The sequence below is a fragment of the Micromesistius poutassou genome (assembly GCF_964030765.1).
Source record: "Micromesistius poutassou genome assembly, chromosome: 21".
NCBI lineage: Eukaryota > Metazoa > Chordata > Actinopteri > Gadiformes > Gadidae > Micromesistius > Micromesistius poutassou.
The window spans coordinates 5,407,623-5,428,730 of NC_140291.1; the positions used below are offsets into that span (position 1 = coordinate 5,407,623).

General features: G+C 42.3%; 1 protein-coding gene across 2 annotated transcripts in view; it reads left to right on the forward strand.

Annotated features, from left to right (window-relative positions):
• Positions 1 to 21,108, forward strand: part of prkg1b (protein kinase cGMP-dependent 1b) — a gene marked incomplete at its 5' end in the record, with an annotated part of 120,195 nt that overhangs the window by 15,736 nt on the left and 83,351 nt on the right. For both annotated transcript variants that reach the window (XM_084485308.1, XM_084485307.1), the window contains one exon: positions 6,226 to 6,392. In XM_084485308.1, the coding sequence (XP_084341434.1) occupies positions 6,226 to 6,392 (167 nt within the window). The remainder of the gene's footprint in view (positions 1 to 6,225; positions 6,393 to 21,108) is intronic.

The following is a 21,108-nucleotide window of genomic DNA, read 5'->3' on the forward strand; positions in this document are numbered from 1 at the left end:
GGTGCATCCGCTTTGTGCCCACCCACGCCAGCCCACCCTGTCGAAGCATCGCCTGACAGCGTTTCATTTACTACTCCTGGAAGTCAGCGTGTGCGTGCGCCGTATCTGCGTGCGTACTTCTATTTCAGACCGTCTGTGTAGGCTGCTCCAACACTTTGTGGTGCAAAGTACAGCTTTGTGAACTTTCTCCAACACAGTTTGGCAAAGTTGAGTATATGCACACCCACTCCGAACCTGAACCAGACACGTTCAACGTGCCAATGCTGATAACATAACTTGCTAAATGTATTCCTGGTGAACAAGGGCCGAGGGAAATGGTGGAAAATGGGGAAGTGGTGGTTTTATCCGCTAATAGCCTCATTAAACACAGAGTGGTGACACATAAGACATAATAGCCATTCTAATGTTGCAGTCTAAATCTGTGGTTCTCAAATGCCGGTAACTGGGCTGTGGTTAAAACCAAACTACTTTCTTTCTAGGAGAAAAGGTCACCCAAAACGCATATGTCTCAATAAAGGTATTTCACAGCCTGTGGATGCCTGTTATTAAGCAATTTGTGTGCGCTCAACGTGATCCACATGCCGACATCCATATTTGGTTGTGACCATATATGGGTTACAGTGGCGATTTCTCTAAGACTGCAAGGGAAGCTCAGCTTCCCCTAAAATTAAAAAAATTAAATGGTCAAATATGTACTGTTGTGTTAACATTTCATTGACTAAAAATGCGTTAGAACACGTCCATCTCGAAGACAAGTTTGTTCAGAATCAGCTGCTTATCGCAGGTCGACTGACTCAATTTCCTTCTCATACATTTCCATAGCGTCACAGTGCATTTGCCTGTTGAAGCTCAGCGTCCGCATCCACTTCAATGGGGCTGCATAGAATAGCTTTTCTTAGTGGGTCGAAAGTCGACGGTCATTGGATAATGCTGCGATTATGTCCCTCCCACGGACGCTCAGCGTCTCTGGGGGTGAATGGAGGAGTGGGCTGGCCTGGACGCTGGGCTTCTGCGTGATGATTGGAGGGTCTGCGAAAGACTGAGTTTCCATTTGATTGACAGCGATTTTGAACTATAAAAAGTCGCCGGAGCTGTCTTCATTCCTCAGTCCCATCGTGGATTTTGCAAGCGAGTCGAAAGACGAACTGCAACCTATTTCTTGATATTTGCTTGGCGAAATTGCTAGACAATTTTCATCGTACATTTCATACACTTATTCAAAGAAATTCAACAATGACAAAGAAAAAGACTTTGATAGTGTTTGATAGATTTGATTGATTAGTTAAGAGTTTGACTTGGCACAATAATTATACATGCTGTTATAACTGTTGAGAATTGTGAGACTCTAACTGCCTATTAATAAAACAGTTTATTAGACTTTATATGCTAGATAAAATGGTGTTAAAGTTGCTGTGTCTACTCGATCCAATGAGACAATGATGGCAACCACATTAAAATAATAATTTAATTTCGCTCCACATTAACCACTTGTGCACTGTTATCTCAGGTGAACTGAGGTGGGTGTTTCCACTGTCACGTGTCCCTTCCTGTGTGACAAGACGTTCCAGACTGCTGCCATCCATGATCTCTCACTGTTGAGGCAATGTGGGAGTTTGAATGTTCAAAACAAAAGCGCTTGAAGAGGTTTGCAACATACATAGACAAAAATATTTCATATTTTCACCCCCCGATATGGAAATACCACATCTCAAGGACATTTCACTCCCCGCATATGTTCCCCTGTTTCCTTATGCACAGTTGCTCAAGTGCACTTGGGTTCCTACACACTAAAGGGACATATTATTTGATTAGTGCGCATATCAAGTGCATATCAAAGTGCCCGATTGCACAGTGTGTTTTTAATGGAATGGGATGCACTCCAAAGCCTCACTTCATTGTAACAATGGAGCCGGCAATCTCCTCGTTACCGTCGGCGATATGGCCTCGTGGACGCGGCGTGCTGTGGGTCATGCACTCGCCTGGTGTTGATGAAGTGTGTGTCGAGCGTGCTACAAGATTTTCTCTTGAGAGGAACGGCACACTCATGTGCAAAGTGCGTATGAGGATGCACATGTCATACAGTGTGGGTGTTGAAACCAGGCATGCTCTCTTTCTCTCTCTCTCTCTCTCTCTCTCTCTCTCTCTCTCTCTCTCTGGCTATCTCCCTATCTGTATTTCCCTCTCTCTCTGTCTATCTCTCTCTCTCACTCTCTCTCTCGCTCTCTCTCTCCGTAACACATACTTTCTCCATTTACGGAAACGTTTCTTTGTTTACTCTAATGTGGAGGGGGACACATTTGTCTGGGGCACAGGAAATGAGAGCGTGAATGTAGAATGTGTACACAAAGGACCAGTCATACTCAATCCCCCACAGAGAGTGTGTGTGCAGAGCCGTTTCTTGCTATATGCAGACTATGCGGCTGCATAGGGCCCCACAGCCACCAGGGCCCCCCCCCCCCAAAAAAATAAAATAAAATTTCATCTATTTTTTCTAAGGCTTATGATAAATATCAAAGAAATAGCTGAAAATGAACATAAAAGATGAACTTAGTTTCTGCCAAGTTCAAGGCACATTTGCACAATGATCTGGTCTCAGCAGATACCTTGACTCTGTTGGTTGCTATGTCAGATTTGGAAGCTCAATCTAAATTTTTCCTAAAAAAATATCACCAGAAGTAACCATTTAAAGGGTTATTTTTTTACAATTTTCTTCCGGGGGGGCATGCCCCTGGACCCCCCTAGCGTTGCTAGGTTACCAACTCACAGCACCACTGCTACAAAAAAATCTAGGGGAAACACTGAAGTAAGTTTAGTTATTTATTTTTTACTGTTTCGGAATGGTGGGTTAAAGTTTTTTTTATGTTATGCCACCTTCTTATGCCACCTCAAAGTTTACATTAATCATTTTTCAAGAACATACTGTATCTGTTGCATTTATTAATGTACTCTAGCCTGCTTTCCTCTTAAAATGTAACAGACTGCTGCATCGTCACAGAATATATGAAAAAGATAGGAATCTCTACCTCAGAATTTGAAAAAATAGGGGCCCCCAAATAGTATCTTGCATAGGGCCCCCAAACAGCTAGAAACGGCCCTGTGTGTGTGTGTGTGTGTGTGTGTGTGTGTGTGTGTGTGTGTGTGTTAGCATAATGAGTTATATCAGTGAAAGAAAACAGATTGTTATAAATGCCACCATATATAGCAGAGAGAGAGAGAGAAAAGAGAGGGAGTGTTTTCTGGCCTCAGAAGGTCATATCTGAAGACCTAACATGCTCCATAGGCCTCCTCTCCTGTTCTCGTTCCACCAAAACCACCAAATTAGACTTTACAGACCTGAATTATGCATGCCAGTCCTCTCAATGTTGATTTAATTCTCCCCCATCGCTTTCTCTTGACTCTCTCTCTCTCTCTCTCTCTCTCTCTCTCTCTCTCTCTCTCTCTCTCTCTCTCTCGCTCTCTCTCTCTCTCTCTCTGATATTGACTCATGAATTAATTATATTAGCACCTACTTAATCTTTATTATGGACAAAAGTGATCTCAGCTTGGCAGTAATTTGACTTTTTTGCTGACAACCTACTCAGGGGTCTAGTATCAGTGCTTCACACACATTCATTCAAACACACAAACACACATTTATTTTTTTAGACACACACACACACACACACACACACACACACACACACACACACACACACCAGAAGTACACAACACAAGACAGAATGACAGAGCCTAACGACACTGAAATAAGCACACATTACAGAATTTTAGTATTTTCTTCTTGGCTTTGAATTTTCAAGGTAGAATTAACAATTTTATGGTCCAATGGTTATTTATACCTTTTCCTATTCATTTATTTTGAATCTTCGTTATCTGGAAGTGTGCAATTTCACAGCACTCATAAAACAGCAAGCTGGATACCTTATTTAACAATGCCATTAATCCTAATGTCTGCTTCTTAATCTGTGTACAAGTGTACAGTACTCAAAACAAGCATCAGGATTAATGCTTTATCTTTTGAGCTTTAGAGGAAAGCCTGCTATTTATTTTAAGTCTTGTTCAAAGGTCAGGTTTAGTCTACATGCAGTGAGACCCAAAGCAGTTTATATTTGTTCCCGTTCCTTCCCATGTTGCACCAAGAAATGTAGCTTCAGTCAAGGTATCACCCATTCATAATTGAAGTCATTTTTATCTAAAGGATGAGCACTGTGCATCACAATAATCGGTCCCCCATTTCTGGTTAAATTGTGATTTATTAGGCTTTGATGTAAGCCAAGATGTTTTAAAGCTGCTACTTTCTGCAGTCCATTTAGTCCCTATTCAAGATGTATTCATTCTCACACTATTGTTTTTATAATCTCTGTGCAACTCATGATGCTGATATTGCTCCGTACTCAGCTGACAATCCCACCCGGTGAGGGGACTGAAGGAGTCCAGGATAGAGCCACCACGCTAGAGGGACTGGGAGAAAAGAATATCAATAATTTGAAACAAAATAAGATATAAATACAAACTCAAACATTGCTCAAGTCTACAAAGGGCTTACAATGAAAGGCTTACAGAATAACAACAAACCATTAGCGCTTGAACCTATTTCTTAGTTGTCAGGCAGAAATGTTATTACTTGCATAATTAATTCTTAGTTTTTGACAGTTTAACAATAACAAAAGTTTCGGATTAGTTTTGGGCCAATTATGGTGTGAGCTCCATCTCCTCCCCTGAGATAACGAATAAAAGCAGATGTAGGCGTTCAGTACGAGCTCAGAAACCAGAATGTGAATGAAGAGGGGAGCGTGGAATGCTGAACATGTTGCACTACATTGTATTTTGTTGGTTTGAAAAAATAAAGTTGGCGCCGTCGTTGGTTAAACTGATTCTGATGTAAATATAAAAAAGTCTGAATCTGAATTCAGCCCCTTTCAATAAAAGCTTCTGCTAAATCCCTAAAAAGTAAATATTACATGATCTGTTCACTGTTATGTATAGAAAAACGACAATGCTGTATAATGCAATGTTGTATAATGTTGTATATCCAACCTAAAGTCAGCTTGCTCAATAGCTAAAATATTACCAGACTTGCGTTGACGTCTGAGCCCTGGGTGGAGCCAGAACCCATAGCAGGACACTTTGTATTTTAGGGATGGTATTTTAGGGATGACTGCGCTTCGGTTTTGTTCACTATTGCATAACTCATGTCTCACTCGATCAATCTGGGAGAAAAACTGGATGAAACCACACCCTTAGCCTGCATCACACAACACTTGTTGTTGTGACTATTAGACCTCAAATAAATCAAAAAATAAATGTAAGAGTTAGTAAAGCGTAGTATAAGCCTTGAACCCAATACAGTGTGTTCCGTTAACTTTAGCAGTAGAATACTAGAATAATATTTTCAGAATAATATTTCTACGGAGGACGCAACAGGTTCTCACCCAGAGGGTGAACGCAGTTGCCGCCAAGCAGCTTATTTATATTACCTCTCCATCGCCGCACTACACCAGCCTGCAGGGTGTACAGATGTCCTCTGCATCCCCGTAACACAAAGACAATACATTCATTTTATTTTCTCTCTTTCTCTCTACCCTCGCTCCAGTTTTATTATGCTTCGCCCCTCTGCGCCTCCATCACTCTCCCTCCTACTCATTCTGCTTTTTTCTCTTCATCCCACTCTCTTTCTCTCTCTCCATCCCGTTCTCTTATTCTTTCTCTCCATTCAGCCCCCCCCCTCTTTCTCTCATTCTGTTCTCTCACCCTCCTGCTGTCTCTCATTTTTGCACTTTTCTTTCTCCCAAATACTATACTATGTTCCTGTACGTGTGTGTGTGTGTGTGTGCCTGCCTGCCTGCCTGTGTGCGTGCGTGCGTTTGTGTGTGTGTGTGTGTGTGTGTGTGTGTGTGTCGTGACCCTATGGACAGCCATAGCTTAGGGAGCTTCTGTGATCCAGTGTAACTGCTTTTTAATTGTAAACCATTGCACAATCTTGTCTTCTACTGAACTACTGAATTTTACATGATGCTATTTAGTCATTTCATCTTATGGTCTTTTTTGTCTCTTTTCTTTTTCCTCTTCTTTAATGTTCTTATTCTTTATAACGAGCAATGCCTCTTCATGGGCATTACATTCCATTTAGTCTGTCGTTCCCTTTAGCCTGCAGTTCCCTTTACACTCACGATTGAACCCACTAAGGTCTCATTTAAATGGCTGTCACCCTGCCCCTCTCTGCTGCAGGTCTAAGGAGCTGATCAAGGAGGCCATCCTGGACAATGACTTCATGAAGAACCTGGAGCTGTCCCAGATCCAGGAGATCGTGGACTGCATGTACCCCGTGGAGTACGAGATGGACTCCTGCATCATCAAGGAGGGAGATGTGGGCTCCTTGGTCTATGTCATGGAAGGTATGCACGCACGCACGCACACACACACGCACACACACACACACACACACACACACACACACACACACACACACACACACACACACACACACACACACACACACACACACACACACACACACACACACCTTGATAGAAGTAGTACACATAGCCTCTCTCTCTCACTCTCTCTCTGTCCAATCTCTTTACTGTCTGTCTACCTTCCACCTGTGTGGACTCTGACCGTGCACTCATGCGCATGAACGGAGTCTTCCACAAGGATAGGCAGACCTGTTGCCAAAGGTAGCAGTCTAGTCACATTATTTGGGGGAGTGGCTTTGGAGGAATGCCTGAAAGGGGGATTGGGAATGTTCTGGTTGGATACTTTTTCAAATCTAGATTATTACGGCTGGTTTAATTCTGAAGATGATGAATAAGGATTAGAGTAACGGTTCTGTTTTATCTGTTTGACGTTCATCATTCGTGTATATCCATCCGTCACCACCCCCTAGTTGGTCATTTAGTCGTTGGCGTTATCATTGTGACAGTTATTTTAAAACCAAGTTAGTTTAGTTAAATGTCGACAGGATAGTGTAGTGTGCCGTAGTGTTTGACTCCCAGACGAAAGTACCGGGTTTTATACCCAGTGTCTGCAGACAACCCGTAGGGACCATTGAGCAAGTTGCCCGACCCCTACCTGCTTCTGAGTGACATGGATTTGAAATCAACGGTCTCTTTGGATTAAGTGTCTGTTGACAAAAAACACACACACACACACACACACACACACACACACACACACACACACACACACATCCCCAGCCCCCTCCTCTCTCCATGGTGCTCCTCTTTTGCGAGGGTTCTATTTATTCCACCCCCGACTGGCAATGTGAGGCGTTTTTGTTTTGCGAGCTGATAATTTTCAACAGCCTGGATGAGTGAGTCCGGGTGGGATTTAATATGGCTAGGTGTAAAAAAAGAGAGTTCTGCTTTGGTGTGTTTAGACCTTTACTGTATTGTCTCTGTGTATTATAGTGTTTCAACAGACACACATGGCATTCTGGGTAGTCGTATGTAGACCAGTCACCTGGCCTGCTTTACATATACCGTACATAAAGATTGCATTTAGAAAACAAATCCACACTGACTGCAGGTTGCTATGAGAAGCTGTGGTGTGTGCTCATCTGGTCAATGCGTGGAGCTGGTTGTGACGTTTGGTTAGGATTAATGTCAGTAACAGTCCTGTAGTGCTTCATATTCTCTGTGCGTATTCACCAGTGTTAACTAAAGTTGGTACTTTAGTAGTTATTTCTATCATTGTGAAAAAAAAAAGATGGATAATTCATAGATTTTTTTTTTTCTTGGGACTATTTTCATTTTCATTGTATGTGTCTGCCTGGCTGACAAATTGTTCTATTCAACCTTCAATGAACAAAACAAAAGGGTGTTTCAGTTCAAGGATCCGGTCAGTTGTTCGACTCCTAGGTAAAACTGACTGACCTGCACCTGAATTCACTCTAAGTCGCTTTGTCTAAAAGTAGCATCCACTTAATGCTATTATAGTAGAAGTTCTGCAATGTCGAATGAAGTGGTCGGAACGTCTGACCTTTCCATGGTCATTCTATGAGGGCTTTCTATGCCATGGACTGTAAATAAAAAAAACACTGAGGTCATCCTCTCAGCCCTGACCACATTGTGCTGCTGGAACATTCTGCAGCCTCTCTAGTTTGTCCAGCCTTTCTGTTTCTCCATTTCACTCTGTTTTGCGCAACTGTTTTGCGTGTTCCCTTCTTACACTTTTAAACACTTTTAAACCTTCACAAAGTTATCTCCTTACCAAAATATCTACTGAGACACTGACACTCCCGAGTCAACACAGTGTAGCAACGGTGAGTAATGGAATAGGGCTTGGGACTGTAGCGGTAAATAAATTTATTCTTCCGGATTTAACGACAACAATCCTGTGATGAATCTTATGAGTGGTATTTTTTGCTGCATTGAAATTAAACCCTTGTAGGACAGGTGGTTGCCCCGAAAACAAGGCTTGAGAACACCCTATTTCGGTCAGTGGAGACGTACCAAGTGTGCGGTTCTCTTGTGCCCACTCAGCACTGTATATATTAGATGTGACTGTCACATCGCTGGGAAAATGAGTCCTATTTTAAGTATTCCCTGCCAACCCAACCTCCCCGTTCACACCTGCACACCGAGCGGAAATTAACGGGAAGTCATCGAGGAGCCCATATAAGGACATTTTAACAAGACGGAAGGACTTAATCTTCCCGATGTCAAAGAGGCTGGACCATAACCACGCCAGGTTCTGGCTTTTGCCGCTTATAAAAAGGACCTTGCGGATTGTTTTCCTTGGCCTACCGTTGTATTTCAAAGGTTGTAGATCTACAATAGAGCACAGTAGACCTCAAGTCTATTTCAATCTTCAATCGTATGTGAGCCACACCCATAGAAATCTGATTGGTCCAAAACCATAAAAGTTACTGATAATCACAAAAAAGAAAATGATGAGGCGTTGTTGGGTCTTGTTACATTACCTTTATTTAGCAGACGCTTTTGTCCACAGCGAATTACAGTAAGTGCATTCAGCAATGAGGATATTATCCAAAAAGTGCAAGAATCCAATTAAAACATAAAAGTTCATAAAATAAGAAAAGCCACTGCTTTTAAGTGCTTCAATTAAAAAATATAAATTATGCAGCAAGTTTCTCTCATAGGCAGAAACGATTGAGTACTTTATTTTTTCCCAAAGGAAAATTTAAGTGCTGCCGCAGCAATTCAGATAATTGACAAAGAACAAACCTAACTTACAAAAACACATCCGACGAGGTGAAGATGCAGACACTTTCCTACCAGTTAGTGGTTGTTAGGTCCCAGATTGTTATTTGCAGGAAGACCCCCCACCCCCACCACAAATTCCACAGAACCACCCACCCACACGCTGCAAAACAAAAACAACCGCAACCGCTACGTTAAGCTAGTGAGAGATTTGAGATCACACACTGTGCCCCAGTGCACAAGGAACTGTTGGCTGTTATTATATCTAGTCCATGTATCTAATACGTTTCATTAGTATGAAGAATGCCTATATGTAATGAAAAATATAATTGATGGTAATACATTGTAATACATTCCATTATTAATGCCTACAGTATATGCAATGCTTCACACACATTATTTTTGTGTGATACAATATATGATATTATGTTGTTTTTGTTTCCCCTGTAACATGTGGTGGTTATGCATGTATTGCATCAACTGGATGTGGTGTTCATAACTGTCTGTTAAAAAGTGTAAGGGCTTTGTAAGTAGAGACAATATAATTATAATGACCTTTTATGATGGATCTCTATCTAGTGATGTGTACCTCTTGCGCTGACCTTGATTCAAGAAGTACACATAGCCTCTCTATCATGCCTTCTCTCTCTCTCTCTCTCTCTCTCTCTCTCTCTCTCTTCAACATGATGGGAACACAAATCAAAATATGGATCTTATGTAACATCTTAGCTGTGATTCTCACGGTACTACCCACCCTGTTCTCTGTGTGTACGTTAGAGAAAATTATCATCTTTACACGCACGCATGCAAACACGCTCATGCATGCACGCACCCACCCACACGCCGCACACCCACTTGTATTTACGCACATACTCACACACATAAACACAAACATATTATCCCAGGATAGATCCAAAAATAGACTCATCACTTGATACACAATAATTACACTAGACAGATTTCTCGATTGCTATTTATAATAATTGTTTCGTCCTTGAATCTTGGATAGTTTAATTAGTGTAGTCTAGTTTATTAAAGTGGGTGTGCTATGATGACAGTTATTCAACCTTTCTTGAACCAAGACCTGCTTTTACAGCTTTTTAATGCTTTTACAGTTGCCATACCGGTCCAAATAGGGAGCAGTAAAATGAATAGGCCAACTTTGTTGCCAGATTGACAACTTCATTGCCAACCTTTCCCTCTGCTCTGCTCACTTTCAGCTTTCATTCATCGTCACTCTTACCTGCCCGCTAGCTCTCACTCACTCAAACACACACGTGCTATGCACACACATCTCACACTGCCTAATTCCCCTCTGTATGTTCTCATTTTTCTGTCACATCTCTCGACCTGTTATTTGAGAAAAAATTCTTCAAAAAATTATTTGTAAGGGATAAAGTTCTGTCACCAAACCAAATCCTTAGGTATTTAAGCAGGTGTGAGGAAATCCCGTAGCTTTCACAGTGGTTATGCAGCGTCTACCTGCGTATCACGTAGATTACACCCTTTATATAGAGCTTATATCCAAAGCGCTTTACAGTGTTGACTGACATTCATCCAATCATGCACACATTCACGGCGGAGTCAACCACACAGGGCGACAGCCAGCTTGTCAAGAGCAATTAGGGTGAGGCGTCTTTCTCAGGGACACCACGACACGCTAGGAGGAGCCGGGGATCGAACCACCAACCTTGCGGTTACCAGCCAACCCACTCTACCTCCTGAGCTAATGTCGCCTCCATGCCGGGTCATCTTACCCTGCTGCAACCTCACAGCTCACCGTCCAATCCCGAAGTATGACGCAGGACACTGAAAGGAAAAGGTTAAAAATGCTCCTTCTTCTTTCATTCATTTCTCAGAGCTACGCCCAAAGCCCTCCTCTGCCCAATGCAATCGGCATCGCTATTCATCAACACCATCATCCGTTCTGCCGGTGATAGCCTCCTTGACGAGAACATACTGATTGATCCCCTTCTCACCATGGAAATGTGAACATGGCAGCAGATGTGTTCTTGCCAGACGGGACTTTTTTTTACTGTGGGGTTCCTAGGGCTGAACGATTTGGGGAAATAATCGAATTGCGATTATTCTGACCAATGTTGCGATCGCGATTTAGAATGTGATTTTTCTTTTTTTTTTAAGGTCATTATGTTCTGTATTATTCACTAAACAAGCAATAAATCATTCTATAGTATGACCAACACAACATTGGAAGCAGTCAACATATAAACTGCTCTTTCCTTTAGGCCAGGCCTATGTGTTGAGATGAATTTCATGCATTAATTGATATTATAAAATCTTTATTAACTATTGAAAAAATATATATGAATCCGACTCATCTCCAGTCAGTAACAGTATCAAATCACAAAAAAGTGATTTGTTACTGTCCTCAGCCTTTGCAAATTGCATATCGCGTTCTATTACATTGCGATGTCGGTTTGAAATCGATTAATTGTTCAGCCCTTATGGTACCATGAGACGGGACGAAACTCTGACCAGGACATATTACGTTGGTGGGGGAGAGGCGGGAGGAGTCACTGGCCCCATACCCCAATTTCCTGACCGACTTTGATTAGTATCCCCCAGCCATTTTACCACTGAACAGTAGATCAGCTTGTGTTACTGTAATCTAATTCATTTAGGGTCTTGCCTCATGATGACATCTTGAAATTATTTCCTGGCCCCAGCAGCGATCAAATGATTATGAATATTGAGCTTTTATTTGGAAATGTAATCTAGAATTTGTTTTAATGTTTTGGTCTGTTATGGTAACATTTTCAATGTCTTTGCCTGACAAATTATTTGGTTTTGGTTGGTTAATGTTTAGGTCTATTTGTTATGGTTTGCTGTATGCTCACACACACAGCAAACACTGAATTTGCTTAATGAGTACTTAACTTAATTTATTTAAGATATGTATTTTTAGCTGACATTTTCTTGCAAATGTCAGTAGGAAAGCAAATATCACAGGGGAGTCTTCTGGCCTAACTGCTGTGTTTGGACATTTTTGCACACACACACACACACACACACACACACACACACACACACAAAGGAACGTTCAAACCAACACTTGGACTCATGCACACACATGTACTCAAGCTTTCAGAGAGACACACACACACACACACACACACACACGACAAACACACTTACATAGTATCCCCCTTTCTCTCTGTTTTAAAAACAAACAAACATGTAGAGTGTACACACACACACACACACACACACACACAAACACACACACACAAACACACACACACACACATACACACACACACACACACACACACACAATTTATTGGACAATTAGTGAGTCATGTGATGTACATCAGACTGCTGTAAAAAGCCATCTGGGCATCTTGATGTGGTTTTAGGGAAGGAAATGGCAGAGTGAGGGCCCCTGCTAAGGGCCCTTATGGATTGTGTTGCGTTCCACTGGGTACAGCCACTCTCCTGCTGGGAACCAAGCAATGCTGCAGGCTATCAGAAGCCCCAGCCCCCTCGCTGTTACTCAAAACCTTGTATCAGCTAAAGGTAAGTACTCTGGACTGGATACTGAACAGTAATGCAGTGCTTCAGTGCATGTGAAGTATGGCACTTCGATTGCCTGGCTATTATGCTTCAACCTTAGGGACCCACACCTGGTGACTGATGGTACACAAAGTACCATTTATTTTTGTGTGTGTGTGTGTGTGTTTCTGAATGTGTGTGGGTGTGTGTTTCTAAACGTGTGTATACACGTTTGTGTGGACTTAGCCTCTCTACCTATCCCTTCCGTTCACTGTCCTCTGGTCTTGGCAGTGATAGAGAGAACTGCGCAATGCATTTTGATTCATCTGTCATCTGTGTAAACGTTATCAATTCTTCACTCACAAGTTTACAAAATTCTATCATCCTAGATTCCATTCCATGATATCACATATACATAAAACATGCAATATATACATACATTCTATGTCATAGTTGTTGGGAACTTAAATTGAATTTAAAGGTGCTGTGGGTAAGATTCAAGAATTGTAGAGCGAGAGCAGAAAACTGCCAAAGAGGAGGAAATTCTGCAGTGTTGCATTTATGTGATTGACAGTCAAGATGGATTCCCTGACCCAGTCAGGGACATTAACCAGGAGAGGTCTAAATATCAAAATGGTCTCATAAAGAGTCAGGCGCAGTTGACTAAAAACAGATACTCTCATGATGTGATGGTCCGATCTGTTAAAATTGTCCTTTTTCTAAACAGTAAACCGTTTTTTAAAAAGCTGTAAACCGTTTAAAAAGCTGTAATGTTCATGTGGGAGCAGAATCGGATATAACCCATGGCTGTCATCTTCAATGTTTTTACGTCCAGGCAGAATCGTAACCCGGCTGCGTTTCCCTGTTGGTGGCTAATGGCACCGTGGTGTTTTCTATGGCTTAGTGTAATATACATCTCGTTTTGCATGCATCTAAATAATACCCGATCATCCCAGATACAGTGCGATACAGTGCGGTCACTCACCGTATAGTGGCTACCATCATGTTGCCCTGGTAACAATCATCGTTTCTGTTTATGACCTTTGTTCGCAAGAACTGTGGAGAACTGTACAGGGGACATGTTTCCTTCATCTGTTTTTATTTTAATCTACTATACAAATTATTTAGCAATTTTTTGGAAAGTGACTCAGCGGTGACCCATGTCATTATTAGGTAGCATGGAGGGTTTACCTGAGGCATATTGCTCTAGGATTCCTACCGACAGACTGCGGATGTCTGGGATCTAACCCAGAACCCTTCAGTCCGGGAGTCAAACTCCCTAACAACTAGACTGTCCTGTCCCCATTTATGGACTTATAGCCGAAATACAAATGTAAACGATCAGTAATACTGACAGGCCAAACTGTCCAGGAGGCAGCCCCAGCTACAGACAGACAGTCTGGCAATAGTCAGACTGAACCTTACAATATTTAGTGCCTTTACATATCATAACAAGGAGGGGTCATAAAGACAAGATAAAGACTCAGATTGTCTATATATAGACACTGTGTATTTACCTTGGTATTATTGCATGGACTTTACATGTGTGTGTGTGTGTGTGTGTGTGTGTGTGTGTGTATGTGGGCAATTGGGATGTTTCTTTACTGTGTCCAAGGCAAGGGATGTTAAGCATGGATGTTCGTTTTTGTGTTCATTTCCTGCCCTCTCCCCCTCTTTCATATCTGGTCAGCACAGCCTTATGTATTCAACATGTTGCGAGAGAGAGAGAGAGAGCGAGAGAGAGAGAGAGAGAGAGAGAGAGAGAGAGAGAGAGAGAGAGAGAGAGAGAGAGAGAGAGAGAGAGAGAGAGAGAGAGAGAGAGAGAGAGGTGTGTGTTGTTGTTGATGATAGCAGTGACATTGCCGGGAGAGGCTTGTGGAGTAGCGTCCGCCTGACATAAGACCATTTCACATAATACGTGCTAACCAATCAAAAGACCCCGCTGATTACATATTCAAATCCACGTCTGTTGATCTTAACACACCAATGCATCCAAATCCATTTTTTTTACGTCCCTTTTAATGCATCGAATGCGTGTTTCTGATTCAAGTACATCACAGGTAAAAACATGAATTGTCTCTCAAACGAGAATATTGGCACCGGACAAAAACAGCAGCTTCTCGACGGCCATGTTCCTGAAAACAATTGTGACAGACTTTACGCATACATCGGTCCTGGTGTCTTTATGCCATTGCAGATGGCCTTACCGCCATCTGCTGGACTGTCCATCTGCCCATCGATTCGGGCATTGCTATGCCGTTTGTGAAAGGGCTCAAGACTGTAATATTCCTGAACATGTGTGAAGGGTGTAAATCAATAGCGATGCCTGCAATGTTATCCCAGTCATCTCCCGGAAGCTATGTGTAAAAGGGACTTACGAGAGAGATAAATAAGCCGTATATGGACTCTGGACAATGTCAAGATAATCAGGTACGGACATTGTGCAGAGTTGTCCTTTCATACTTGTTGCACACAACAGGAGATTGTCTGTGTCAAACGCGTCCTCGCATGCTGTCAATACTCGTTTGGTTTAGGCGAGGGGTGGCGCCTGGGTGGAGCCTGCACAAGGCAGGAAATGACGCGTAATGTCCGCTTCGGAAATCACACTCCTTTGTTTACAGCACATCCAAGATGGCCGACAAGACGACCGACTCATCCGTAATGATGACTGTTCTCGCGTTGATAACTTCTTCTCCTCTGGCTGTTCCTTGGAGTTTGGCGCCAGTCATCCGACGAGAGAAACTGCATCAACCCTCTCTGTGCATTTTTCCTCTTCTTCTTCTTTGCAATTACCGCCACTGATGTAGTACCGACGGAGTATGTAAGACCGGATTGAGTCGCTTTGATTCTCCGGACAATAACCTGCTCTATCAGAACATGGGCCCAATCAGACATCACACAGACATTCTACTACAGTGCTGGCAGGGAAAAAGCTGTTCAATGTCCGGTCCAACTCATTCTGACATCTTCCTTCTTGGATACAGGTCTCCTGGGTAATATCTAGATAAGTTCACGTTGCAGTGGATTGTGTGAAAGGCGCAGACAGAAAGGAAGGAACATCACTCCTGCCATTGGTTGAAAAAAAAACTAAAGCTAAACCTGCATTCCTCATTTCAAATATTCAAAGAAGAAAATATAAGAAAAATAATTGGGTCCTTCTCTTGTGCTTCTTGCGTATGAAAACAGGTAATGCCTGACACATCCACAGCTTCACTAATTGCCAATTATGTTTAGAATTTGTACAAAAACACTCATGAAAGTAATCCACCATCAGAAAATCCAATAGACGTTGACTAAAATGCATTATTCAAGTACAACTCCCTCATATATTTTTCTCATGGTTTCTTTAAATTCCCTTGCCTCTGATTTCATTTGATTAGTGTTAGAACCAATTGAAGAAACTGTCAGTCACTATAATATACTGTGCTCATGACAGCAGCTTAGAGCACTCTTAACAGAAAAACAAGCAGTGCGATTGACTAGCAAGTGGTTGTTAAATGGATGAAGTGAATGCATAGCCAATGCAGAACCATCGAAATATATTTGGCCAATTAAAATTAGACACTGTGCCTAATACAAAGTTTGGCGAATTTACAGCAAGGCATATTTTAATTGTTATCTGCTAAATGCTGATTGGTTAAATAATGATCTATTGAATATAAATTTTTTCACATTCAAATCAATGTTTTACTAGTACAAGTACTATAAAACATCATGTGACCCCTGCATTTGATCTCTAGGTGCAGTGGGGGGCCACAGCCCAGTCCCTGGGGACCCATTACAGCTCTATAGCTAGTAAGGCTGTATTTCACATGACGTGAAATATCCGTATTCGAAAATATATAAACAATTTGGTTTTTAAAGTGCCATGTTGTGTAGCGCATTTTTTACCGTCTATGATTAGACCGTTTTGGTTTTTATTTCATTGTTTGTGATCTCATGCATTCGCGGGCACTCTTATCAAGCGAATAATAGAATAGTATATCCTGTTTTGAAAATGGATAACGCACAGAGCAGCCAGCCTGAGCGGAAAATTGCGACCCCAAGTCATCCCCACAGACAGCAACACGCTGCATTGGTGGAGAGACATGGGCTGCAACAAATACCCTCTTCTCTCAACATTGACGCGCAACTACCTGTGTTTGCCAGGCACGTCTGTGCGCTCCGAACCACCGCAGGTAACACCGTGAATAAAAAGAGCCGCACCTGATCCAGATTAAGTTGATAGACTGGTGTTTCTAGAAAACAACATTAAGAAATTAATTTCTTGCAGATAGGCTATAGCCTTAGTCCTGCTGCTGTCCCATGTTTAGGTTGTCACGTCATTGTTTGCGCTGTGCAGTTTTTTTTCATTGCGTTGCCTCATTTTGTGATATGCATAGGGGTACTTGTATATAGTGGATATTGATTAAGTTGATGGTGCCTATCTTTGGTGGTGCCGGGATGAAAAAGATACATATTTTATGTCGACTCGATTATGCAAGACAAAATCTGTTGACCTTAATACATTTAGATAGTAATCAGATAATATAGAGGATCAAACAAATGTATGTGGCTGCCTCACATGAGTGTTTGACATTATTCATCTATGTAACAATGTGGCCATGATATTTCAATTCATTGGAATTTAAATTCACATTTCACACCTCCGCACACATGGGTTCAATTGAGAACGACAAATTGTCTATTCCGTTGTTCACTCTGAGCTGTCATAAATGCATAACAGGTACATTGGCAAATTTGCATTCTGTGTGTCTATATTCATGTGCGTGTGCATGTGTGTGCATGTGTGTGTGTGTATGTGTTAACATTTGTCAGAGGGAGTAATCAATATTGCTGTGAGGACGAGAAAATAGAAATAAGAGTGGGTGTGATATATCAAATGCTCAGATTAATGGGATCTGTGTTTAGACATAAACGGTGTTCTGGCAGTTGAGCCGAGTGCAGGGCATTAAAGGGGATGAGATGGTGGTGAGGAAGAGATTGGTCGGACAGAGAGGAAGAGGGTGAAAGGCAGGAAGTTAGAAAGGGAGAGAGGAGCATTTCATGCTTGTCAATATTGTGTTCCAACAAATTATTCAGAATTTCCTGCCTTGTGTGTGTTTGCGTATGTGTGTCCACCCGCGCTGCGTGCATGCGTGTCCACGCTCGCGCGTGCGTGTTTGTGTGTGTCTGTGTGTGTATGTGTGTGTGTGTGTGTGTGTGTGTGTGTGTGTGTAAGGTACAGATGGTGGCTAAATATAACGTCTCTGCTGTCACAGGAAGAGGAAGTGAACCCTAAAAACAGACACTGGGAGTGATTGATGCAACATTTGATGTGTGTGTGTGTGTGTGTGTGTGTGTGTGTGCATGTGTGTGTGCATTGTTGGTCGTGTCTTACATAATAAGACAAATCCACCGCATCTGTGCCTTGCTCCTAAAACACAATTAATGAGAATCATGTTCTACTCACACACACACACACACACACACACACACACACACACACACAAAATCATTAATCCACATGAATCCCCATATCATTAGATGTATAACACAATCACACACATACACATCTACTCATTGGATGTAAGAACACACAAACACACACACACATTTCACCAGGCTGGCTCCCCAACGGTGACGGTTGGCATAGCAACCAAATGGGACGTCCGTATTTGGAGTTATAATGAATTTACATCACTTATTACTTTATTTATTTTTCTCCTTCCCTCCCTCTCCCTCCCTCTTCGGTGTTCTCATGAATTTTCATATCTGTCACCAATGGTCCTACTGCAGTTCTGCTAATCTGGAAGCAAACATTTTCTCTAGCCGAGGCATTAGTGGGCCTCCCGCGACCCAAACACACGTTACCAATACCATTGAGGGTTTCCTCGCCGTGGTTTATGCCACCACTGACACTGGGGAATCGGGAGGACGGTAGGGTGATGGTAGGGGTGATAGGAGTAATGGTAGGGGTGGTGATGGAGTGATGTTAGGGGTGATGGTAGGGGTGATGATAGGAGTGATGGAGTGATGGTAGGCATAGTGATGGAGTGATTGGTGATGGAGTGAGTAATGGTAGGGGTGATAGGGGTGATGGTAGGGGTGGTGATAGGGGTGATGGTAGGGGTGATGGGGTGATGGGGTGATGATAGGGGTGATGGGGTGATGTGATGGGGTGGTGGTAGGGGTGATGGAGTGATGGTAGGGGTGATGGGGTGGTGGTAGGGGTGGTGGGGTGGTGGTGGTGGTAGGGGTGGTGATGGGGTGGTGGTGGTAGGGGTGGTGGGGTGGTGGTAGGGGAGGTGGGGGGTGGTGATGGAGTGGTGGTAGGGGTGGTGATGGGGTGGTGGTAGGGGTGGTGGTAAGGGTGATGGGGTAATGGTAGGGGGTGTATATGCATTTCCGTGTGTGTGTGTGTGTGTGTGTGTGTGTGTGTGTGCACATGCATTTCTGTCTGTGTGTGCGTGTGTGTGCTCATGTGTGGCACCAGCTGGCATGTAAGCAGCGGTGGGATATCTGCAGTTGCCGATACACCCTATGTGTATCGGCATCCTTAAACTAAGACGTGTACCTAATTGCACCTTAATTACATATCAATAACAATTAACTGTACGTTGCTTATGCTAAACACCTCATTTGTCTTTCTCTAAAACATCCCTACTGCTCCAGTAACCCATGTGCATTGCGTGTGTCCTACTGGTGATGAAACCTTCTTTTCAAGCTAATCGCAGACTTTACATCCTCATGTTAAAATATCATGGCTATAGTTATAGGATCTGCCTGTAACACTGATTGCATGTTAGGAGGCTTTGCCCATGTATCTGAATGTCTTCCCGTCCTGATTGGATGGATCTGTTTCCCAAACATGGGAACAGACTAGGAGTCCTTAATGAAGCTTGATGAGGTCATGTTTGATTTCGGAGTCGCCATTTTGAATACATTGTAATGATGTTTTATTAAAATACTTAATCTGGGGCGGGATGGTTGATTGTGAATTAATGTAGTGATATTGAATGTACTATTTATGTTTATTGATTTTAAATGCATACGTGCATATTTGACAAACAAGGAGAGAGTAAAGAGTTGCATGTAGGTGCGCATCAACATTGATATTTAACATTCATCTTTCTCTACACTCAATCTCTATGCTAAACAATGTGTTTAGTAGGGGTGTAACGATACACTCATTCGTACCAACATTTTTTGGTACGGGTCTAACGGTTCGATTTTTTTTTTTTTTATAAAGTTTTTATTGCTTATCACACACACTGTGAGTGTCTTGTCTTGTCCTGATGTTTTGTGTTGAGGACCACAATGGAAATAAGTCCTGGACTTTATTGTGTTTTTATCCTCAATTGTATTTGATTTGTATTTAATTGTCTTTTGTGTAAGGCATTTGTTTGATACAATTTAATAAATCAAATCAAAATCCAATTGTTTAATAAAAATAAAATAATAAAAACTTCTGTACCGAAAGACATACCGAACCGTGACTTAAAAACCAAGGTACGTACCGAATCGTGACTTTTGTGTATCGTTACACCCCTAGTGTTTAGCATAGCATATGCATATGCTTAACAATGTGTTTAGCATAGAGTTTCTTGATTAACGGTTATAGAAGCTGCCTTTTTTCACCCCTTTAAAGACATAGTGAAATAACATTTTGTTTCCCCAGATGACACATTTGTGGGACATTATATTACTGTTATTAAAGGGGCTTAGGTTCCAAAACCATACTCTGACTTGTTGACACCACCGCAAAGTCACCCTTGCTAACATTATAATGTTTCCTGTATTCTAATGAATAATTGAGCAGCCACCTTCAGCTGTTGTTAGCGAACAGCACACCTATTAAACCAGGATTAGCATTCTATCAGCCACGGGTGGGTAACCAGCGATGGCCGTCGCACGTCGATGGAGCACTTGATGCGCCACACTTCGCGTCTAAATACGTTGTTGTTCCTAACGGACAGCGCAGGTATGCGTGACCACACCATTTCACGCACTCAAATCAAATACATACATGCACACTCACACACGCTCACACACACACACGCACACATGCACATACACACACACAGACACACAGACACACACACACACACACACACACACACACACACACACACACACACACACACAAACGCACGTCACACACAGTGCACTTAAAAACACACAGATTCCCATTCCTTCCCTCTCAGAAATACACTTACACTTTAATCACGCACTTGTACACACACACAACCTGCCGGCCACAAACATGCGCTTGCATTTTACACAGCAGTGAGGGGCGATATTGGCTTTCTCAGAAGCGTCAGCGCTGCAAGCATGGACAAAGCTTCAGTCTGAATGTTCCTATTATTACAAACAAGGGTCTGTTTCAAATCCTTTCTGTGCATATCATTTACATAGTAACACAGTGGGCAGTTTTGAGAAATGCCTGCACACT